General features: G+C 33.2%; 1 protein-coding gene, 2 long non-coding RNA genes and 1 pseudogene across 3 annotated transcripts; 1 reads left to right on the top strand and 3 right to left on the bottom strand.

Annotated features, from left to right (window-relative positions):
- Positions 1-3,763: 3,763 nt before the first annotated feature.
- Positions 3,764-4,358, bottom strand: LOC115717796 (uncharacterized). Its single transcript, XM_061116587.1, has 2 exons — positions 4,134-4,358; positions 3,764-3,874 (listed from the first exon to the last, which is right to left on the bottom strand). Exons 1-2 carry the CDS (start codon positions 4,356-4,358, stop codon positions 3,764-3,766), a joined length of 336 nt encoding a protein of 111 aa, XP_060972570.1.
- Positions 4,359-12,467: 8,109 nt separating this feature from the next.
- On the bottom strand, positions 12,468-12,701 carry LOC133037668 (uncharacterized). Its single transcript, XR_009687722.1, has 2 exons — positions 12,639-12,701; positions 12,468-12,560 (listed from the first exon to the last, which is right to left on the bottom strand). It is a non-coding gene; the product is annotated as an uncharacterized LOC133037668 (long non-coding RNA).
- Positions 12,702-19,620: 6,919 nt separating this feature from the next.
- LOC115713686 (uncharacterized) lies at positions 19,621-23,301 on the top strand (annotated as a pseudogene).
- Positions 21,487-22,566, bottom strand: LOC133037975 (uncharacterized). The gene is made up of 2 exons (XR_009687938.1): positions 21,965-22,566; positions 21,487-21,909 (listed from the first exon to the last, which is right to left on the bottom strand). It is a non-coding gene; the product is annotated as an uncharacterized LOC133037975 (long non-coding RNA).
- Positions 23,302-25,466: the final 2,165 nt, after the last annotated feature.

Below are 25,466 nucleotides of genomic sequence, written 5' to 3'. Positions count from 1 at the left end.
CCTGGTCGCGACCATATAAACCCTAGTCGCGACCATAGGCAAAATACGGAAAAAAAACTTGCTGTTTGGCCTCCTAGTCGCGACCATGAAAAAAGGGTCGCGACCATGGAAAGTGGTGGTCACGACTACAGAAGCAAAATTTGACAGCTTCAACATCTTTCAGTAAAATATGCATAACTTTCATATACGAACTCCAAATGAGTGGATTCAAGATGCGTTGGAAAGAAGAAAAAGAAATCTAAAACTTTTATGTTTTGACATTTTCCAAAATCTTACCAGAACATATTCAAATTTAAGCTTGAAGTTTTAGCTTTATTTTCTTGCAGAATTTTCTATATTCTATAGATTGTTGTTTTCCGAAATTTGATCAATTTATACATTCCAAGTGTGAAACCTGAAAATAAAGAAAACAAGCATAATTCTATTCCAAAAATAATAACAAAGAAGGAAAACAACTATAAAAAGTGACCCAAAACGTAGGCTAAAAATAGCCTAACAGGTGGTCCGACCGACCCTCTTGGTTGGCCAGTTTATTTCGTCATTCTGCTTGATCATTTTTCCCCTTCGTCAATTTGTAAGTTATACATGATGATGTGGCTCACTGACTGATAGGTTGTACTCCACGTGGCATCAATTTTTTCCTGTGTGTACATGCCACATCATGTGGACAAAAATTTGAATAACATTTGCCCCTAAAGTCCCTGTACAGGCGTTTGTACATATATGAATTTTCCACCTTCAGTTTTGATTGTTGAAGTCTTAACTGGGCCGTTTATGGCCGGTCAAATACTTGGGCTATCATGTGACTCACTTCACAACAAAGAATGGATTTTTTGCCAATCATTAAATTCTTTTTTGTTGCTCACATTCCCACTAGGGAACTGTTGGTCTTTTGCATGGCCATTTTGTAGGCTGTGTAACTTCCCAATACCTATTTTGAGAGAAGGGCATGCCAGAACCGTTCAACTCCAAATAGTTACCTATTCTTTAGGAGCAATTAATTTGTGATTAACAGTATATTTAATATGTAAGAAAGAGGCAATATGTCCTCATTTTGAGGGATATTAGCCTACTTTGAATTAGATCTTTTGTAAGCTCTCATCTATATCAACAGCATTAGACTAGACTAAAAGGCTAAGTTCTAATTCTTGAGTTCTGAAGTTCTAACTCTCAAAACCTTAGAGAATTTTCTCTCTCTCTCTCTCTCTCTCTCTCTCTCTCTCTCTCTCTCTCTCTCAATCTATCTATCTATCTATCTATCTATCTATCTATCTATCTATCTATCTATCTCTCTCTCTCTCTCTCTCTCTCTCTCTCTCTCTCTCTCTCTCTCTCTCTCTCTCTCTCTCTCTCTCTCTCTCCTACATGCCACATGCACTCTATAAGACACTAAGTTTATTTCCCATTTCACTCAGTAGAGATCTTCTTAAAATTGTTCTCACTGTTGTACTATTCATAGAGAGCCACTCTAGAAATTATAAGGTAAAAGCCTGTAATCTGAGTGGTATTATCTCTTAAATCAATATAACAAAAAGAGGAGTAGCTCATTACCTGTTAACCAAAAAGGCTGAACCTCTATAAATATTATTGTGCTATTCTCTTTACTTGCTTTAGTTGTTTACACGTAGTGATTCCGATCATAAATAAGGCTCTGTTGTCAATAGACCAAATCTGAGGTCAACACCAAGAATAGACACAAGACAGTTGTCCTTGGTTATCTACGTGACAAGGTTCAGAAAAGGCTTCAGGATTGGGAAGGAACACTCTTATCTACAGCTAGAAAAGAAATTTATGCCATGGGAGTCTTTTTGTTGCCCTTAGACATTAACCGTGACATGGAGCGGATGATGGCCTTTTTTTGGTGGAAATCTTCCAAAAATACATCTAAAGACATTCATTGGATGTCTTGGGAAAGACTATGTCATCATAAAAGTTGGGGTGGTATGGGTTTCATGAGCTTGAGGATTTTAACCTTGCCCTTTTAGGCAAGTAGGGGTGGAAGCTTCTCACTAGACCTCTCTCTTTGGCTTCTTGAATCTTTGAATTGAGATATTTTCTGAATGTTAATTTTGTTTCAACTCAACTTGGTCACAACCCAAGTTTTATGTGGTGAAGTATTATGGATCGCAAGAGTTGGTTAAGCACGGAGTTTGTTGGTGTATTGGTGATGGTTGTAACATCTCTATCTTAGGTGAACCTTGGCTCCCTGACCAGGTTAATCCTTTTTTGGTTTCAAACCACCCTGCTCTTCTTAATGCTACGGTTCACTCCATTATGAACATTGGTGGCTTGGGTTTGGATATAGATCTTATTGCTAATCTTTTTTGAGGTGCGTGAGTAAGCTTTGATTACTAATCTTTCCTTACAAATTGCTCAAGTAACTGGCCATTACGTGTGATTAAAGGAGACTTCGAGTATATACTCAGTAAGAAGTGCCTACAATTTACTCTAGCAATCTCAAGGTCACTGGTTTGAGAATGATGCTTATTCTTTATGGACAAGATGTGGAGTTTGAGACTTCCACCAAGGATAAAATATTTTTTATGGCGTGCAACGTCGGGGTGTCTTCCAACAAACTTACAACTGCATACCAAGTATGTAGAGTCCTTTATGTCCTTTGTGCAATGAGTTTGATGAAACAATTCTCCATTATCTAGTAACTTGCAAGGCAATAGAAACATGTTGGAATAAGGTCGACATAGGGATAGTGGTTGAGCATGTTGCAAGTTTCTTTGATTGGTGTGCTAATGCCTTTCAACGTACAAAGAAGGAAAAAAAATACCTTTTGCCAGTCATTTCTTGGGCTATTTGGGGAGCATGAAATGATTTGTATGGAATGGTAAACTAGTGAGAGCATAAATAATTGTTGTCTTTGTAAAAGGTTACTTTGATTAATGGAATAATGCTCAGAAATCTAAAATAGATTCACCATGGCCTGATTTTCAGGCGGGTGATGGTAGCGAGAGTATTGGACACCTCCACAAGAAAATAGTATTAAGGTCAATATAGATGTAATAACTTTATTTGATGGGAGTCAAAGTTACGGTACCTCGAGACTCAGATGACTTTCTTATAGAGGGATGTACTATTTTTTCTTTTAGTTTGGTTGAGCCTGAACTTGCCGAGGCTATGGGTGTTCGGGAAGCTCTTAGCTGGATTAAAGATCAAAATTGGTAGCGGGTTGTGGTGGAGACCGATTGCTTTGGTCTGCTGTAGACATTAAGGAGCTTTATCGATATGAATTTTTTGTTTGATTTAGTCGTCCAAGATTGTAAAAGTTTGCTTGCAATTTTAAAAAAGTCTCACTTTATTTCATAAAACGCCAGTTTATGTGGTGACTCATAGTTTGGCTCGAGTTGCAATATTGTATCCTAGTCGTCATTTCAATTCAGAACCTGTTCAAACTGAGTTGTTACTTTATTTGGTAACTGAAATCGATAGTTAAATAAAATTGATTTTCCATTGAAAAAAAATACTATAATTGAGAAAAAAGTTATAATAAAAGGTCATAGAAGGACTCTCACTTCAATATTACTTGCTTATAGACTTGCAATGTATATAGAAGAATTCATAATTAATATACATTAAAAGAAAGAGAAAATACAAAGTTATCATGAAGTTGGCATTCATACATATAAATGTAATAGCTCTTTCACTCATACATTATTTTTTGTAGTATTAATGAGTAAGAATAAGCTGTTTTTCGAACAAATAAATACACAATGATTTTTATTTCTGGTAGCATATATATAGATGACCATGCCTACTGAATGCCACCACCTCTATAGTTACTTTGATATTCATCTTTAGCAGTACTACTGCCGCCGCGTCCACCGCCATGTCTTCCTCCAGTACCACCACTAGCTAGCTTGTCCTCCATATTGGAGAATATTGTCCCACATGGATTAAATGTGAAAGTATTGAGCCATATATAAGAATATGGGCTACTTCACTCATTGCCAATTGGTTTTGAGATGGAACTCCATGATTCTCAACATGGTATCAGAGCTATATCCCTAGTGATCTTTCGATCCCACATGGATTAAATGTGAAAGTATTGAGCCATATATAAGAACATGGGCTTCCATTCATTGCCAATTGGTTTTGAGATGGAACCCCATGATTCTCAACACTCCAGTACCACCACCACCAGCTTGTCCTCCAGTACTACCTCCTTCACCGACTTCAGTTTGGCGTGTGCCATGATCACCAGCACTGCTTCCATCTTTTCTTGCACCACTAGTACTTATAGTACTATCAAAGAATGCTCTAGAGGCGCATGTACCAATTACCAAACCCAATAAAAGAAATGAAACCACACTTATTATTCTAACTCTATGACTACTATGGATACCCATTCTGGAAATTAATTAATACTTATAATTGTTATATATAGTTTTGTTTGATTTATCTTATAACATGCAACAAATGGCACCTATAAATAGGAAAGGAAAAGTACTGTAAATTAGTTATGCCTAGTATATAGTCTTTAAAATTATATAAGAGATCATGATGGTTTACTTCATGACAAGATATATATTTAATAAACAAGTCATGAAAAACAATATATAAGACACACATAGGATTTGTAATAATTATTTATATATTTCCCCAACTTTCCATTCACGATAAGTTGATGCATGTTCATTATTATTATTATTATTATTATTTTGCTACAATAAAAATGGATTTATTTAGGTGTTAATGGTATTTATCTTGAAATGACCTGATTTTAATTATTAACCTTACATAAGTATGCAATATATTGACGTTTACTTGGGGTATAGTGTATGCAATTTCAAATTCAATTAAATGAATTTTGAAGTGTATATTCATATTTTCCACCCGTATCACATTTTCCACCCGTATCGGTTCATAAGATTTTTAATCTTTTATCAAATTGGTATTTAATCATTTTTCAAAAAAAAAAAAATATATTGAAACTTCTCAAATATTTTATATTTCTTAATATAAGGCAAATAATATCTAGAGGAATACTTATAACTACCTCTGGCTAATACATTCTAACGTCGATAGCTAGCTTAAGCAGTTATTATGCTCTCTTTCCCTTTGGAGAGAAGGAACTTTTGATTATTTTTAACTTCTCGATATGATTTGTAGACATGTAATTCACCCAGGTAAATTTCTCCAAAGGTCACATTTAGTTAGTCTTTGAATTCTATCATAGTTAGTCAATATGATCAAGTCATAAATATCATAGATATTTTGTAATTATCGATCTTTCAATATTTATGCACTACTATAAAAACCCTCTTTCGAGACAGTTTTTAAGTCCTTTCAGCGTCGGTTTTGGCAAAATTCGCTACCGACGCTAAAGGATTTTTAAAAACCGAACGCTATTTATACCCCCTATGGCGTCGGTTATTAGCTAGGAACTGACGCCATAGGGGTATCTATAGCGTCGGTTCCTAGCTAATAACCGACGCCATAAGTGGCGTAGGAACCGACGCCAAAAACGAGCATTTTTCAGTTTTTTAATTTTATATAATTTATTTTAATTAAATATTTATTAATTTATATATTATTTTATTTAATTTAAATTACATATTTATTTTTTAAAAGGTAAATTAAATATTATTTATATTAATTTTAAAATTGGCTAAAATACATAATTTCATTTCATAAAAGTAATTAAATATTACACAAACACTAATGTAAAATTAGTCAAAAATATTAATAAGTTAATAAATCTAACTACAAGTTAATCTATAAAAATTACATAATGAAGAAAAATTCTTGGACCTTTCAACCTCAATCGTCACCGTGAATCACCGCCATCAATCGTTCTATCCACTTTCGCTGTAATGGTAACAATTCAGTTTTTGGATCGTATTGCTTCTTACCCCAAAACTGTTAAAAAAATTAAAAATTTATATTAGTTTATATATATGCATATTATATATTTGTTATTATAATAAATACTATAATCAATAATTAAACTTACAACTTTTTGATCTTGTATGTAACGGTTGGGGTTTGCACGTGCGACGATGTCAGTGATATATTTCAAAACATAAAAACTACATTCTTGGCTTTTAGGTTGTCTTGGACAATTTGCTTGTGAAATTCCTAGCCACAGGCCAAGATACTCATGTGTGTCCCCTATATATGAATGCTCTGTTTTGAAAAATTATATTAGCATTTCAATTCGTTAGTTAATTTAAATTTGTTACATAAGAAGTCATTAAATTATTATCTTCCGATCATTTGAGTAATTTCTTCAGAAATTGGGTGGCCACGTACAGGGTTTAAATGGATAATTTTTCTTGGCGTAACCACCACTAGCGTCCAATGCGCACTAAAAAATTATATTGGAATATAAGTAAGATAGTATAAAAATAATTTGAAGTGATAATATAGAAATGAACAATTAACACTAAAGAATTAAATAAAGTTTACCCGATATTCCAAGGAATAAAGAGCATTTGGTGGTTGTTATTCATTAATGATAACCAATCAACCAATCGTCTTGCCGCATCGTCAAAAGTTTGACTCTTTTCTTCATCGGTGTTCCTGTAATACCCTAGAATTAAGAAATGGATTAGCAAAACCCTAATTAGATAATTATGAATAATTGAGGAATTATATTATTATATAATTCAGTATATGTGAATTAATTTGGTTAATTATATGTTAAGACCCCGTTGGTGAGCAGGGGCATTTTAGTAATTATGACCCGAGAAGGGTAAAATGATGAAATTAATTTAATTACGTGTTTAATGGGACTATATTATTATATAGTGTGCCTGTGCTGTCTTTTTTAGGTGTGTTCTGACAGGTTAGCGCGGTATAGTCACAACCGGGTATTTCGGGCCGAACTGGGTTCGGGGCCGAAATACAATTTTGGGATGATTTATTGACATTTTATCTATATGTGATTAATTTGAAATTAATTTGAGAATATTTGTGATGAGATTGACAGAACTGCCTTTAAATGCTTTTATGTGTGTTATATGGCTCTAGGGGCATTATGGTCATTTTGACCCTTGATTTATCTACAACAAAAGGATGATTTTTAATTAAATGGAAAACCATTTTCTGGTTTTTTACACTTCAAGACCGACCCCCCCCCCCTCTCTCTCTCCTTTGTCTCATTTTTGCAAATTATGAAATTGCTTGAGTTTATGTGGGTAAAGCTAGATTTTGTGGAGTTAAGACTTGATCCTTGCTAGGAGGTTGAGGTAATTCCTATAGCTTTGATTCTTGTTTTTTTTTTTTAAAGTTGCTGAAATTAAAGTTGAATTTATGATTTTGAGCTTGTGATGTTCTTGGAAATGCATGTATGTTGATATTGGTGTGGTGTTGATGTCTTATGCTTGATTGGGTTAGGAATTGTTGTAGGATACTTGTGTGGTGTTTTTGAATTGATTTTAGGGGTTCTATTGTGTTTCTTAATTGAGTTTACAGCTGTGAATTTGTTGTTATTGTGGGCTGAGAATTTTGGTGAAGCTTTTAAGCTCTTGAAGTTGGGTTCTTGGAGAATCTTGCTCTTGTTTGGAGCTTATGTTGTTTGTTGTTTGAATCTTAGTTTAGATGCATTTGAGTTGTGATTTTTGAGCCTTAATATGCATTTTTACCCTCTGTTTGGTTGGGGTTCGAAATCTAGGAAAATTTGGCATGTTTAGGCCTTAAAAATGGAGTTTTTGGGTGTTCTAAACCCAGTCGTCGCGACAGGATTTTTGGCCGTCGCGACTGGGTTTGGCAGTGAAAAAGTATGTTTTTCCCAATTTTGTTTTGGCCATAACTTTTGACTCGGGACTCCGTTTGGGACGTTCTTTATATCGTTGGAAAGCTCGTTCCGAGCTCTATTTGATTATCTATGTTTTGAATGCCATGTTTATACTATGTGAAAGTTAAATTAGGGATTAACCCTATTTGTGAAATCCCGGGTTGTGTGACTAGGATTACCGACACTTGATGAGGAGCACCCAGGAGTTTGGAATCTCTGTTATTGCGGGACAACAGGTAAGACAGTAGTTTGCACGTAGAGTATGCGCGGTGGCGCTTATGTTGAATATGATATATGTGAGTAATTGTAACTGGGATTAGGGTTATTACCCTAATATGAACAGTTAATAGCCTAGGGTTATTACCCTAGTGATATAAGTTGAGTAAATACTATGCCATGCTAAGTATATAATTATATTGAGATTTAAGGGTTATGCGTTTAAGGCATAATCGGGTTGGACTCGGTAACCATAACCGAGATGAACCATTCTAAGGCCTTATTGTATTTAGACGTGTGAGAGCAACACGTAGGTCTATGCCACGTAGACATAAATAGACGTGTGAGAGTAACACGTAGGTTTACGTCACGTAAACATAAACAGGCATGTGAGCCCAACATGTAGGTCTGTGACACACAGACAGAGTTAAATGGCATTACTATTTATATTATATGTTGAGTATATTATTGTTATGTTTTATATTGTCTTGCTGGGCTTGGCTCACGGGTGCTCTACTGTGCAGGAAAGGGTAAAGTTGTGTTTGATCAGCCATGAGTGTAGGAGCTGGACGAGGAATGTACATGTTCGGGCCACACTAGACCAAGCGGGTTGGGGTCTACTAATGATGTATTTTGAGACTCTATTTTGCCGCTTAGGTCGGCAAAAGGAAAAGAACTTGTAATAGTATTTTGTAAATACTTTTGGGATCCCAACTTTTGTAACTTTTAAATTATAAGGTTTAAATTATTACAAGTTATTTTCATTCCGTTTATTAATAAAGTTCAATTTCTGCGCTTATTTTACTAGTAATCTTGATTAGGGTATTAGGGTTTCATAAGTTTATTGGGTAGCATGCCTTATTATTTAGGGCGTTACAGTTCCCATGCACTACGAGAAGCTCTGGGTCGTAAAACTTGAAAATTTTTCTCATACCGTTGATGCTCTCCCAGATGTGCCTGCCAAAAAAAGTGTTAGTGTCTTATAATAATTTGACTAGAATTTGATATATAAGGTTAATTAGATTAAAGAAGAGTATACATCATTCCAAACAACATTCCCTGGTTGCCGATGAAGTCACACGTAGCAACCTGCTACAAATCCTCTCCAGATAACGTGATCTGGGTACGCGGTGCTATGAATCCTCGGGGGACAGCAATTGTGATTATATCACGTTTATCTTTGAGGCTCAGGAATTCACGAATCATCCATTTTAGCGAATTAGGGATCAAGGCCATCTTCTCTTCTGAGAACAATTCATCTTCCCGTGCACCACCGCCTTGTGGAGAAAGCATCGGAGCTTTCCCCTTTGACGCATCACGTCTTGAGGGCGGTTGAGCGAGTGGACCCTAAACAAAACGGAACATAATATATCAAATTTTATCCGAATTCTACCAAAATTTTGGCAGCATAACGGTTGTAATTGAATGCCCCCAAAATTTTTAAACATGCCTGTATAACGACAAATAACACATATATAACAGTAGTTTGTTCATCCATCCCACCGCAACACATATATTCGCAGAACCTACTTCACTATGGTTGAATATTGAAGATATTCAAACTCCACTAATCATTAATAATTAATTTATAAGAGAAGTTACCTCGGTTGTTAGAATTAAGTGTTTAGGCCAAGAAAGGAACATCTGTGATACGTCCCTAACATATCTTAGCCCTTCAATTGGGATTGGGATTTCAGCGTCCTCTTGGATTTCCGAAACCAGAATCTGGGCATGTGAATCATCATAGTCCGTGCAGTGAATAGTGATTTTACCAACATGCTCGTACTATTGGAAATTATTTTACCAGGATCTTAGATCTACTCACAAGTATGTTGATTAACACCCTAAATATGAACTTTCTAAAACGATGAAATAAACACATATAAAATTTAGGAAACCTTACATTGGGTGCAGCGGAATATAATGACTCCTTCCGTTCAGATATCTAGCCCTTGATTCCTTTCTGTAGCAGAGCATTATCAATATCTGAACCTGGATCTCTTTCTCTGAATCTTTGATGTTGAAACCTCCTTCTTGCTGAAAGTCTTTCTTCACAATCTTCCTCACTATGATTGAGGCATCACTTGATGTGTGTGGGCACTACTCATACACTAAGAATTTCGAAATCTCAATGAGGAAGAGAGAGAGAGTGGGCTCGGCCAAAGATAGGGAGAGAGAAGACTCAGTTTTTTTTTTTTCTGAATGAACAAGTAGAAAATTTAAGTGTAATTTTTCTGAAGCCTTCACTATCTATTTATAGCATTGCACTAGGGTTAGGTTTGAATTATTTGGCATTAAAATAATGAAAATATCAGTTTAAAAATTTAAACCAAGTGGCCGGCCATGTACAGTAATGGGCCTTACTTGGATTTTGCAGTTTTCTCAATTCTGCATCTGATTTTCTCAAAAACGCCAATTTTCAAATTCAACCATTTAAATGCTAATTCTAACTATTTGATAACTATAATTATTAAATAATATTGTCATTTATCATATTTATTAATTGAACCATACAAAGTATCATAATTAACAAATATGCCCCTTCAAACTCTTTCTTTACAATTTCGACCTTACTTAGTGAAAATTCACAAATAGACATAGTCTAATTTGAGAATTATAATTGATTAATCAAAACCAATTATATGAGTCTTACAAGCAATATTATCTCAACTAGTGCGGGGATCATGGGTCTATATAATTGAGCTTCCAATAAGTAGATCAAGAATTTATTACTAAAATTCACTAACTTATTAATTCTTCGTTGAATCCACGCATAGAACTTAGAATTGCACTCTCAGTATAATAGAATGCTCTATATGTTCCACCATATAGACGCATCATCAGTTATCCATTGTTATAATCCTAATGTGATCACTGATCCTCTATATGAATGATCTACACTGTAAAGGGATTAAATTACCGTTACACCCTACAATGTATTTATTCCTTAAAACACTTGACCCCGTATAAATGATATTTCAGCTTATGTGAAATGAGATCTCCACCATTTATTTTCGTTTGGTCAAGTTCGAAGGAGATCATCCTTTACTTACTATTCGCCAGATAGAAGCTATAGATTCCATGTTTATGATAGCGCTCCCACTCAATTGCACTATCGTGTTCCTAAAATGTACGTATCACCCTGACGTAAAAGTAGGCTTAACTAACAAATCAAAGAACACGAATAGCCTCTCGAGATTGAGCCTAATCATATCAGGATTAAGATCATTTGATCTAGGATCAACTAGGCGATATTGACTTGAATAGATATTACGGTAAGTTTAATAATTCTAAGTCAAAGTTCAATATCTGTCCCTTCCGATGCATACTCCATGCATCCAACCTGAGCTTTACTTTAACCAATGCTCTGGAAAGAACATAGCATTTCTCCAAATGCAAGTAAACTCTTGTTGTAGATTATCATATCAGTAAAACCCTATGTCTGATAAATATAGGAAACTTTATTCACATAGTCATGTTTACTTTCCAATGTGTTGACGGCACAATAAACAGGATCAAGTATGTGAAAAGGGTTTCAGATGAATTCATACATTATGTATATATAATCATGAAATAAATCATGTGAACCATGCAACATTAAATGTTATTTCTGATCTATATTAATAAGTAAATCCGATTATATTGAAATGAGTTTTATTTAGGGCATAAAACCCAACACGTACAAATACCCTTGGGCCACAATATTGTCGATGTTGTCAGAGCAGAGATGTACTTGCTGATTAAGGGCCGCATGGTCATCGAAATTGTACAGGAGACCTTGGTCGTTGAGGGAAATAAACTCCTCAGCATAAGTTTGTGGTTGTCCCTCATCCTCAGGAGCGTATGGTTGTTGAACATACGCCTCACCAGCCACCTCTCCTTCTTCCTCTTGTTCGGCAGCGTTTCTCTTCTGCTTAAGGGATTGGACTTCGGCTTTTAATTTTTCAATCTCCTTCGCTTGCCGAGCCAGAACATCAGACACTTCCCTTTTCTTCCTGCCGAACAGTTTAGATGCCTTGGTCAGGAACCTGCAAATCATAAAATACAAATTAACTACGATTTTATTTGTGTAACTAAATAAATAACATTTCAAGTAATAGCATACCCAGCAGCCCTGACACGTCCAGGATGCTCTGGTGTCCTGAGCGCCTGCGTTAGGATATTGTTTTGGCCCTGGACCTGAATTTGTCCCTGACTAAGCTTCTCCTCTAATTGAGCCTAATGCACGCATATATTCAAGCAATTAGTATGTGAATTATACACACTAACTCATGAGTTGAACTCAATTAAGGATTAATATATACTTACTATCTTCTCTGCAATTTCCTTGTCGTAATGAGTGACAAGTTTTCGACTCTTGGTGCGAGATTTAATCTAAACACGGTGGCGGGGGGATCTGCAACTTCGAGATCCTTTTTCTACATCACGTTATAATAATTAAATGAGTACCAATTAAATTTTATAGCACATTATAGCTCATTAAATTTTAAGCATTACTTACCACAGCTTCCCGTACGTTCACCATTCCACTCTGACCACTTCGATGTCTGGATTGGATTTTCGAGGAACGTTCACGTTGCACCTTACTCAATTCCTACAATACCAAAAAAATACATTAGATACATGTACTTGTATTTAAGAGTTTATCTTAGTGTTAATATAATTAGCGTACCTGAAATTCAGGAGTTAGTCGACTTTCAACAAAAGTGCACCAATCAGCAGCGTCGATCTCGGGGTGCTTTTAAGGGATTTGTGTTAGTCGTCCCAGATTCTTCTCTTGCAAAGCGGGCATTATGATGTCTTTTGTCATCCTATTCTTATAGTCTTTTATTAACTTCCCAGCTAGGATGAGACAATCATGTTTGAAGGAGTCCGGCACAATGAACCATGTCTAGTTTGAAGTTAAACAAACATGGTTAGAGTGAACATTTGAATTAATAGAAAAACAAATCAAAATTCTAACAAATAACAACTTACTTGTATGTCTTTCCAAACTTTATTTTTCAGAGTCGGGTTGACTTCTTTCCAGTTTTTATAGGGCAACCCTATCGTCTGCCGGCATCTGACTCCTAGAGTGGATACGAGCTTAGCATAGATTTTCCCGCAGTATTGTCCTTTGTCATTAACCTCGAGGGCCACTCTTTTGCCTTGATCCATTAGCTTGGATATTTCATTCATTTGAGTAGGCCCTCTTGTAGGTATTACTGTTGGACACTCTGCCTCTAGGTCTGAATCAGATCCTGAACCCGAGTTGGCCATATCTAAACCATTAACAAACAAAATTTGAGAACCTTTCAAATATGAACTTTGACATTGATAATCATGCTACTAACACTAAATTCTACCGAAATTTGATCCAAATTCTACCGAAATTTGGCAGCATAACGGCTGTAATTGGACGTTCCCAAAATTTTTAAAAGTGCCTAAAGTAACAAACAAAACAAATATAACAATACAGAACAAAAAAACTAACATAAACAATACAAAATTTATCCACCTATCCGACCGCAGTACATGTATTCGCAGAACCTACTTCACTACGGATGAATATTTAAGATATTCAAACTCAACTAAACATGCATTGATAATTAATTATAATAATAAAAGGTTAGCAGATGGATATACCTATTGCAAATCCGATCAACACCGAATATGTCGACTCTTAAATATTAGCACACAACCTATAACATAATGCAATATACAACCAAATTAAAATTTTAATTATTAAATTACTTACTAGTTATTAAACAAAGTAGCAAGTTACTAGTTGCTAATTTCCATAGTTAATTTTTTTAAAAATAACATATACATATATAATCAATTATATATCACACTACCATTATTTTAAAAACTTTAACTCTAAACTAATTAAATTCCTACTACCTCTCATTCTCATTCACAACAAATATATATACAATACAAATACACAAAATACACAAATAGTATATACACAATATATATATACACACAACATATATATAAATACATATTCAATAATAAAATACAAAATATATACGTATATATTATATATCAAGTAAATAAATATTTACCTTATAAACGCAATCCGTTGACAAATTACGACCAAAAATTCGGCCACCCGCACACACAATATAATATTAATAAAATGAAAAAATCCTAAAAAAAATTCACAAAAACGAAATAATACCAATGTACATTAATAAAATGAATAGAAATCATATTTATACCTTAATGAACGTTGAGATTAAACGATTTCTCCGCTAAAATCGGTGGTCGGAGTTAAACCACCACCTTTTTTTAAAATAGGTTCGGGTACAGTGTAAATGGGTGAAAAAACAAAACTTTTTTAGTGTATGGGATTAGATATTGAAAATAGAAAATTTTAAGACAAAAATGGGGTGAAATGGTGAATAAATGAGAGAGATATGGGGGTTTTTAGAGGTGGTTGGCGAGGGTTTTCGTGGGTTTCTCTCTGCTATAGAGTGGCTGGTATGCTGGAGAAGAAGTGGAGAAGAAGAAAATGATGCATAAGGTTATTTAGGGAGACCCTATGCCGTCGGTTCCTAGCAAAGAACCGACGGCATAGGTGCACACGTGTCAATAAAGTGTGCACCTATGCCGTCGGTTCTTTGCTAGGAACCGACGACATAGTGTTTCTCCAAAACTCTCAAAATTTCCCAATTTTTAACCGAAGGAATAGGGTTTATTAATATATATACCTACGGTTTTTACTAAAAAAACTGCCTCTAAATGTCAATTTCGAATCAGGTGGGTGTTTTTACATCCTTTAGCTTCCTTTTTTATAAAATGGGTTAACAAAAAAAGGAAGCTAAAGGCCCATATTGTAGTAGTGATGATTTCTACGTCTAATCACTTCAAAGATTTCTTTGTTAAGGATGAGTGTTTACGTGTTCTCAGAATACATAACTCATTTCTATACATACAACACGTATATAGTTTAGATCTATTGAATATATACTTTATGACTTATGAAATTCTTATTTTAGTGTTCTTAATGTAAACTGGAAACTGAAATTAGGCTTCTACTAAAATTTAGAATATCATAAAACACTTTTGTCCATAGCTAAAATTTTAAATCCATATTTTAGATGACCTGTGCTTCTAGCTTGGACCACCACTTATGCATATTAACATATAAGAATATTTTTATATTAAAGGAAATATATTTCTATTTAAGGAAATAAATAAATAATTGATTTTCTGATAAATGAATATCTTATATTCATTGAATCTGGACAGAATCAATTATGTAATATTCTATGTATGGTCAGATTTCTATATTCATTACCTGATTTGATTTCCTGAATTAATTGTCAAAATAATTTGACAATTAATGTGGCGCAGATACTGATGGAGTATCTCACCTATAAATATAGGGTCTCGGTCTCCAAGCTCCTCACTCATTCTGATTATTCAGCAAATTCCATCTAAAGAGAGTTGAGAGAGCGAGGAAGCCCGATTACCCACATCAATCGGTTTCTTTTGCAGTGGCTGAAAATGCATGCAAACCGACACGTCGTTTTTCCACTAGGGGAAAACTGACACGTCGTTTTTCCACTAGGGGAAAAACGACACGTCGTTTTTATCTCTGAAGGCTGCTCTCAAGACGAAAAACGACATGTCGTTTTAACAACGACAACTGCAATAAAAGCCTTTCAAACGACACGTCATTTTTGAAAAACAACACGTCGTTTTTTACAAAAACATTAATTAAGCATAAATTTTTTCACCAATAATATTCATTAGGCAACATTGAGAAACATAAAGATATAAAAGAATATTCATTGCTAAGAAGTTCATTTTGAAATAAGAATCAGTAATAAATGAGATTTTACATTCTCACTTGTTTTTATAAAAGATTCTATTATAGACCTTGGCATTTGTTGCTTGTTTTAATTCATTAATCAATTCCAAACAGTGAACTAGAGGAGAAGGTATACAGACTGCCATAAAGATTTTCCTCTAATAAGTGGTGAACATATGCAAGCTTAAAGTGTCTACTTATAGATTAAAACAAACATCTCACAAATTGGTATTATATCATCTTTTCCTTTAGGTTTGCCTTCTTATATCTCATTATATCGATTTTATGACATTAGCTAAGATAGCCACTAATTCAATCCATTCAGGAGCATTGTTTGAAAATTGAGGGTTTTCATCATTACTACACAAAATAAGACCATTTGGGCTCTATTCATTTTCTTAGAAGATGGGATAACTTTTTCATCTACTTTTATTTATAGTTTCTATAGATCTGAATTTCGTGAATGAAATTTGATTCAAACTATAAGGTGATGAAAAGGCCAATTGTGGGATAAATAGACAAATTTTAGGAATAGTAGTCCTAGTACAATTGCTTTGCTGTAAGAAACTAGAGTAGTATCATAAGTAGATGTTCATGAACTTTCTGTCTTGATGACATTTCTTTACCAATTTCGTAAAACCTAAAGAGGATAGGATCAAGTTTTTTCATTTCTATAATTATATTATCAAGACAATAAATTAACGCTTAGTTCAAAATAAATTTATTCAAATACTTAAGAAATTCGTAAACATATAAAAAAAAAATATAGAAGACATGGAAAAAAATACTAAAATTATGCACATTTCAAAATTTCCAAAATTTTCAATTAAATGATGTACTGTAACCTGATAGGGTTAAGTCAAAGATATCACCTAAGTAGCCAACTCTTCTAATGAACATGGGAACCTATTATTCGATAAAAAATAATTGAAAAATAATTTTTCTTATTTTTATGAACTTCAACCACTGTTTCGATATATATAAATCTAGTTCTAGCAGTTTTCTTGTGAGTGAATCTACTAGAATTAAATCTATAGTGTTAAAGTTATTCTGGTAAATCTGGGTACAAAGTCAGCACATCTCGAGGGGCAATTAGAATATCAGCCTTATGAAATTAGTAGTAGAGATCAGATATCCTTTAAAAATGAGTTCATTATTTTGAAAGATAGTATTTTATTCATTTATTTTAATAATTTGTTTTACTTATCTAATAAAAGTACTAATTTAGGTACTAAAAATTAATACAAAAATAATTTTATATCCCAAATATTAATTTTATAAATAATTTATGAAAATTAATAACTTATTTAGTTCAAAATAAATTACAAAAATTAATGTTCTACTTAAGTATAAATTTTCAAGATAAAATAAATTTCCTATAAAAATTATTAATTTAAATAGATCCCAAATTAATTAAAATTAATTTTCTACTTAAATATAATTTTTCATAAAATATTAACTATATTATTTTCTAAAGTTAATTACAAAAATTAATTTTGATAATAAGTGAACAATTTTCTATTAAAATAAATATTTGAATAATTGCTAACCTAGTTTATCTGAGATTAATTACAAAAATTAGTATTCTTAACTTAATAAAATTATTCGTCAATTCTAAAATACCATGCCAACAAATGTAATAAATTATTTAAGAATTAATCTTGTTGTTAAATGAATTTTATTAGATGCAAACTAGTGTAATTAAGTCTAATTATAATTAATTTAAACTTATGTAGCTGGGCCTTCACATATGAGATTGCTAGTATAGATATATTGTAGGGAAACTTACAAAAATACTGGAATTTGAGTTAACTTTTACAAAAATACTGTCACACGGAAATATTTTCAAAAAAAACTGTATTTTTATAAAACACTAGTAAAACACAAAGCAGGACAACTCAAAACAACAGTAGAACACCAGTAAAACACTAGTAGAACACCAGTGAAAACTTAACACAGTATACTGCAGTATGAAACTTATAAAAAAAATACAGTAAAAAAGTAAAAAATACCGCCTGACAGTATTTTTGTAAAAAAATAGCCAAAGTTAGTATATCATGTAAATTTCCCTATATTGTACCCACTACAATGGCTCCCTAACTTTTATACAAGACCCGAAACAGATGAATTTAACATTAGTTTTTAAAATTCAATATTTTACAATTACCAATTATTAATTAGTTAGTTAAATAATTAAATATTGGTACTGTAACCCCCCACTTTAAGCCTCCATTGGGCCTCCTACCATGGACTCATGTATCTTATACACGGGTATGCAAGCCCGGCCCTTTAGGTGTGCAACCAGATCTATTGCATAGGACCCACACAACAAAGGACCCAATTTTCTCTAATCTCTCTCTCTCTCTCTCTCTCTCTCTCTCTCTCTCTCTTTTTTTTTTTTTTTTTTTTTTTTTAAGCTGATTTCGGTCAGCAAGACTCTTCCGAAAAAAAAAACGTATATTAGTTTTAAGGCCAATATTTTTTGGTTTTTTTTTAACTGACTTCGGTCAGCACCTATTTCCAATAAAAAAAAAAGTTTTTTTTTTTTTTAATTTTTTTTTTTGAATATTTTCAAATATATATATATTTTTGTTTATAAACAAACTTATCCTGGTCAATTAAATTTCCTAATTCTTAAAAAACTAACGGTACTAAATTTATTAATACCATTTAATTCTTTTTTAAAAAAAACCTTTTATATTCACCTACATGATTAAAATATATTTATATATATATATTTATTCAATTTTAAGTTTTTAATCAACATCAAAAATAAAAATTGTTTATTAAAATTGAGAGGAAAGACATCAGATATATTTTGCTATCATCTATATTTTTAGTTTTCTTTTTTTTTTTCCTTATAAAAAAATAAAAGACTTGGAGAATAATACAATTTATTGGAATTTTCGGAGAGAAATTTATCAACAGTTAATGAAAGGTATGTATTTGATATTTACTCTTTGTTCATGTATCTATATTGTTTATTATTTTTAATTTCATATTTGTATTTTTGTTATATTTGATCTACTAGACTACTAGCCACCATCAATCATATATATTCATATCTTAATTTTTATAATTGACAGTGTAGTTAGTAGTAGTAGGTAGCTAGTTTCTTCTTCTTTATTTTTTTTATCTTTTATTTCTTAAAAAAAACTAAATATATCTATTTATATAATTAATACTGAAACTAATGGAAACAAAAAATGTAATATGTATATGTTATAAATTCACCCTTGTTTAATACTGTCAATCAATTATATCTTTGTAATTAATTGAGATTAATTATTAATTGTTATATAGTTAATTACTGTTTATTAGTACATTTACTTATTGTAATAAATACCATTGCATAAATCAAAAAATTAATTTTAAATGAGCATTGGGCAATTGGTGACTGTGAATTTTCTCAATTTGAAGTTTTAAACTTTGAAGACGAAATTACCAGCGAATATCAGGTTTTTTCGTCCCTTTTTGAACTTCCAAATTAATAATTATTATTATCTAGATTGTTCTTTGAAATATTATATTAGTTGTTGTTATTGTTTTTTTTACTATGTCTCCTAAAATTAAAAAATATGAGTCTGGGTATGAAAAGCGTAAGAAAAAGAAAAAAATTGAGGAGTTAACTCAATCTCAAAGAGGAGCTCTTGATAAATTTATTATAAAAGAACCACAAGTTTCTTTTGAAAATTATAATCATAATGTTGTTGATATTGAAATTTCTAAAAATATGTTGCCTATTATTGAAAATCATAGTGAAAATGATGATGTGAAAAATAGAGGTGACATGCCTATTGAAAATAATATAGTGGAAAATAAAAGTGATGTGACTATTGAAAATGATAATATGGAAAATCAAAATTTTGATTCTGAAAATTGTGATGATGATCATTTGAATAATTCACTCAAAAATAAAATTTTAGAGGATAATAATAATGACAATGCAGAGCAAACAAACTCATTTAAAAATTTACTTGATATATTTGATCCAAGAAATTGGGATGCTGTTTATTCAAAAATGATTGATTTATTAGTGATGAAGGGTCCAAAAAGAGATTGTTCTATTATGGCTGGTCCTAAAGGTAAATTTTCTAGGCGATTCACTGCTAATTTGTATACTAGAGTTTTATCAAATGGAGAGAAGTGTGATAGAGATTGGCTTGTTTATTCAAAAGAGTTAGATAGAGTATTTTATTTTTGTTGCAAAGTTTTTAAAACAGGGATTGCTAGAGGACAATTAATAAATGAAGGCTTTAGTGACTAGGTGCATATTGGTGAAAGACTTAGAGAGCATGAGATAAGCATGGAACATGTTAAAAATATGACAACTTGGTACGAATTGCGTCTAAGACTCCAAAAGAATCAAACCATTGATAAATCGACTCAAAGACTAATTGAAAAAGAAAAAGATCACTGAAAAAAAGTTTTACAAAGAATTATTTTAATAGTTAAATTTCTTGCTAAACATAATTTGGCCTTTCGTGGATCTAATGAGAAATTATATGAAAATAGTAATGACAATTTTCTTGGCTTAATTGAAATGTTGCAGAATTTGGTCCTGTTATCCAAGAACATGTTAAACGCATTACAAATGATATTCACATTCATTATCTTGGACATAATATCCAAAATGAGTTAATACTTTTGCTTGCTTCTGCAATTAAAACTGAAATCATTAAGAAAGTTAAACAAGCAAAATATTTTTCTGTGATACTTGATTGTACTCCTGATGTTAGCCATCAAGAGCAAATGTCCTTGATATTGAGATATGTGGATGTTTCTCCATATTCTGTTAGCATTGAAGAATCTTTTTTAGGATTTTTAAATGTGAATAATACAACTGGTCAAGGACTTTTTGATGTTCTACAAAATGAGCTGAAAAACTTGGTCTTGACATATTTGATGTACGAGGGCAAGGTTATGATAATGGGTCAAATATAAAAGGAAAACATCAAGGTGTACAAAAGAAATTTTTAGACATAAATCCAAGAGCCTTTTATACTCCTTGTGGTTGTCATAGCCTTAATGTGATTTTGTGTGACATGGCTGAATCTGTAGTGAAGCTAGAGATTTTTTTGGAGTTACTCAACGCATTTATACAATTTTTCGCCAATTCTACTAAGAGATGGCAAATTTTGAAAGATAATGTGAAAGGATTGACTCCGAAATCATTGTCATCCACTCGTTGGGAGAGTCGTGTAGAAAGTGTTAAAACTATAAGATCTCAAATGTCAGATTTTAGAGAAGCTTTACTTGAAGTGTCGGAAAAGGATGAACTTGATTCTAAAATAAAAAGTGAAGCAAAATCCTTAGCAATAAATGAACTTGGTGATTTTGAGTTTTTAATAGCAATTATTATTTGGTTTGAAATCTTATCTGCAATTAATTTGGTTAGTAAGCTTTTACAATCAAAGGATATGCTTATTGATATTGCTATGGACAAAATAAAGGAGTTAATTTCTTTTTGAGTAATTTGCGGCATAAATACCTAAGTTTAACTCTCAGTTGCAGATAAATACCTAACTTATTTTTTTGGCGGTAAAAATACCTTCTGTCAATATTTTGTTGCAAATGAGGTACCTCACGTTAAATTCTCTGTTAAATGACAACTGGACACACACGTGGCATTATTTAATTGCTCTTTAAAAAAATTATTTAAAAAAAATGGAAAAATTAATTATATATATATTTTAAAAAAAATAACTTAGAAAAACAATCTAAATCTAACTAATTATTGCAAAAATCTCTCTTTAATATTACAATTAATTCTTCACAAAAGCATTAACAAAAAAAAAAAAAAAACACAACACCACCTCTGTCTTCTCAATCTGATCGTCTCATTCATCATCTTAGCAAATAAAAAAGAATAAAGAAATCTGATTCATGAATAAGAAAAATTACAGACATTTTTAAGGAATCATGCTCTTCACAAACCCATCAAACACATCTAAAATAATCCCTAAACTTTTTATTCAAAGTAGAAAAAGACTCACTCAGATCTGAGAAATTTATTACTTATTTGCCCAAATAACCCACTCGATCCAAACCGAAGAGAGCGTCCTTGCCTTCAGATAACCCTCGGAGCGACTACCGTCGTCTTTCAGAGATCCTGAAACCCAAAACCCCATCTCACACTCTCAATAGCTTTTCTCTTTCTTTCTCAGCTTCTATGTCCAGTCTCCTTTGTCGACGTTAATGGCAGATTTCGACTAGCAATGAACCAAACACCATGGCGACGGCATGATGCAACTTCTCCTCCTACAAGTAGCTCTGTCGACGTCGATGGCTCACCACCATGGGAGGTCTTCGTTCCCGACCACCAATCTATTAGATCTCGCCAGAGGAGCTTTTGATTTGTTTTTTATGTTATTTGATTATTTAATTACTTTTAGAATAGTAGGAGGATAAACGGGGAGAGATTTGAGTTTGTGTCTATATGGATAGTTTGAAAGTTGGGGAAGATGATGTTGCAATTTGTTTATGAACAATTTCTCTGATTTTTTTTTTATATTAATTTAATTTTTATATATTTTAAATGAATTTTAAATAATTTTTTTTAATTTAAATGATTTTATAATTTTTGAATGAATTTTTATATAATAAATTAAAAATAAATGACTTGGACCAATTAAATAATGTCATGTGTGTGTCTAGTTGTCATTTAACAGAGAATTTAACGTGAGGTACTCCATTTGCAACAAAATATTGACAGAAGGTATTTTTACCGCCAAAAAAATAAGTTAGGTATTTATCTGCAACTGGGAGTTAAACTTAGGTATTTACGCCGCAAATTACTCTTTCTTTTTTAGTAGGATACAGAGAAACAGGTTTTTATAACGCCTTAGATAATGCTAAGGAAATTGCTATTGAAATGAATATCGATCCAGTATTTCCTCAAAGGCGCACAATTCGAAGAAAAAGACAATTTGATGAAAATTTGAATACCCCATCTGTTGAGTTATCTGGAGAGGAATCTGTTAGAATTAATTATTTTCTTTACCTTGTTGATCAAGCCATTGCTTCTCTTACTAAGAGATTTGAACAATATCAAGAATATGAAAATATTTTTGGTTTCTTGTTTACTTCTGACAGGTTACAATCGTTAGACAATGCAAATTTGAAGTCTTGTTGTTGTCATTTTGAAAACGCATTGAAACATAATGAACAATCTGATATTGATGGGAATGAATTATGTGTGGAGTTGAAGCTATTAAGGCAAATCTTACCTAGAGAGAAAATGAGAGTTATCGATATATTAAAGTTTTTGAAAGGCGTAGATTGTTTTCCTAATACAATTATTGCATATAGAATTTTGTTGACTATTCTTGTGACAGTTGCTTCTGCAGAAATGAGTTTTTCAAAGTTAAAGTTATTGAAGTCCTACTTGCGGTCTACCATGTTACAAGAAAGGCTTAATGGATTAGCATCGATAGCGATTGAAAATGAGGTTTTGGAGATGATAAAATATGAAGAGTTGGTTGATGAATTTGCTTCAAAAAGCGTTCGAAGGATGGCCCTTTTTAAATAGAATGTTGATATTGGTTTGAAGTTGTATTGGAATTAATACCAATTTTAATAAAATTGTTTGAGTTTTTGGGTGCTTAATTATGTAAAATATACTTTCGTAATATGATAATACTTAAATATTATTTACAATTTATATTATTTTTTGGTGAAGGGCCTATTTTTTAAAATTAGAACAGGCCTCTAAAATATTTGAGACGGCCCTGCGGGTACGCCACTTTAAGCCTCCATTGGGCCTCACGCTTCAGTTGAATGAGCTCTTTCTCCTGCTCGACATCCTTAGCTCAGCTCGGTTTGGACTTCATCTTCTTCTCCTTCACGGGCTTTGGCACAAAATCCTCCGGATAGAGCTTGTACTTCACAAAGTTGGCCTCAGTCGTCAACAAAGTGATATTTCGAGCATCTTCCAGCAGTTGGAGAATTTTTTGTGCCCTCTCCCCAAGTTTCAGCATGAAAGGAGGGTGGCAGTATGAGGAGATCTGTTGGAACCAAGTGTGGACGGTCTCCATGCCCGTCACGAAATAATACTCGTCCACAAAATGCCCTATTTTGCTGACCGCAGGGTCTACGGTTTCCTTAAGTCACTTATCGTCCAGCTAGGAGAAGTATAAGTACCCCGACCTGCTCTGCTTGGGGGTCGACTTCAAATCAAAGATTTAGTTGGTATCGTGTGGAGACGGCTCACCCCATCCTTGAGTTGCGTAGAGGATGAACATGGCGGATAAGTATTTGATGCCCTTGGGTGTGAACTGAGTCGGGCAGAGGTGGTAATAGTTCGCAATCTTCTTGAAGTACGGATGTAGAGGCAACATCGCACCTTGCTTGGTGTGAGCACCCGACCAGGCATAATATCCTTCCCTTGGATTAGTTGCCTGATGATTGTTGCATGCCAGGCCATGTGAGGATCAGCTACAACAATTTTCTGCATAGTTTATTTCGTGCGGGCCATCATCCTACCCCTGGATGGTGGTTGGTGAGTATGCCGTGCAACGGTCACAGCAAGAGTAGCAATGGGAATGCCAAAGGCACCAGGGCTTGGACGACCCACAGGAATGGTATCAGCTACGTTTGGCTAGACAATGTATGTCAAGTTGGACAGAAGATAACATCTCCACCCCTTCTTAAGTTCCTAAATGAAACGCTCGTAACCTTCGCCTGCGATTTGCTCGGAATAAAAATGGTGTTGCACTTCGGGTTCCGGAGTAGGTCCACCCTCACTGCTCACTTCCCGTCTCTCAAAACTCGAATTGGAAAGTCCGTCACTCAAGGAGGATGTACTAGCATAAATATGAGATTGATCCTCATACAAAAGTTGGAGAAGATCCTGGTCGATATGGTGTTCTCCTCCCCAAAACTCACCAGTGTTCATCTATAAAACTTAAGACACAAGAAGAGTATTTGACCGGGATATCGAACAAAAATAAGCAAAATATACCGAGCAGGTCTAATCAAAAGATTAAAAAGATGAAAATTTCGTGTGGTTTAGGTTCATAACCCCGAATTTCAAAACCTTGAATTAAGGGTTAATTTTCACTAAACCCCCAATGGGCAAAGTGAGAACCAAATATTGTGAAGTTAAATTCAGAATGCCATAACAATCAAGTTATATGACCTACTACAGTCGAAGTTTCAGAGTTCTAAACCTAGATTCTCTACAATTTTCCTAAAACAAGTCAAGACTATTGAATTTTCTACAATGGAAGCCCAGAAAATTAAAGATACAAGCATTAAAGGAGGAAAAGATCCGAAACTTAATCACTGTTTGAAGCTTTGAGGTTGCTCGGATGACACTGATCGGCTCTTTCTATTAATTCCACAAAGAAATCGAGAGAGAAATGTGAATTTGCTCTAAACTCACTAAACAAGAAAAATGCTAAAAATGGTTTAATATGACTTTTTTCCCTATTTATAAGCAGATTAGTGAAAATGTGTAATCATTTTGAATTTCAAACGCCTCGATTTCCTCCTAAAAGTAAATATTGGGAAATCAAAAGCAATCAAGTACCTGGAGAAGAGTAACCGTCAAAAGCATGCAAATAAGTAGTGTGTCTCGAGGTACGATTTAATTAGAACATTAATTAGTCGAAAAATGAAGGGACTCTATATCAGAATCACATTTGATCACCAACAGGCACATCGAACACGTGCCACCCGTTCAGATACAAAGTT

This window comes from Cannabis sativa, chromosome 5 (assembly GCF_029168945.1).
Source record: "Cannabis sativa cultivar Pink pepper isolate KNU-18-1 chromosome 5, ASM2916894v1, whole genome shotgun sequence".
NCBI classification, from domain to species: Eukaryota; Viridiplantae; Streptophyta; class Magnoliopsida; order Rosales; family Cannabaceae; genus Cannabis; species Cannabis sativa.
Note: the sequence above shows the minus strand (reverse complement) of the source record. Positions and strands in the feature narration are given on the sequence as shown.

Bases quoted from the DNA above. Each gene is read 5' to 3' on its own strand.
- LOC115717796 (XM_061116587.1), bottom strand. From the start codon at position 4,358: ATGGGTATCCATAGTAGTCATAGAGTTAGAATAATAAGTGTGGTTTCA. The intron at 3,875-4,133 runs GTGTTGAGAATC...TCCAATATGGAG, and splicing joins CTGGTGGTGGTGGTACTGGA to GACAAGCTAGCTAGTGGTGG.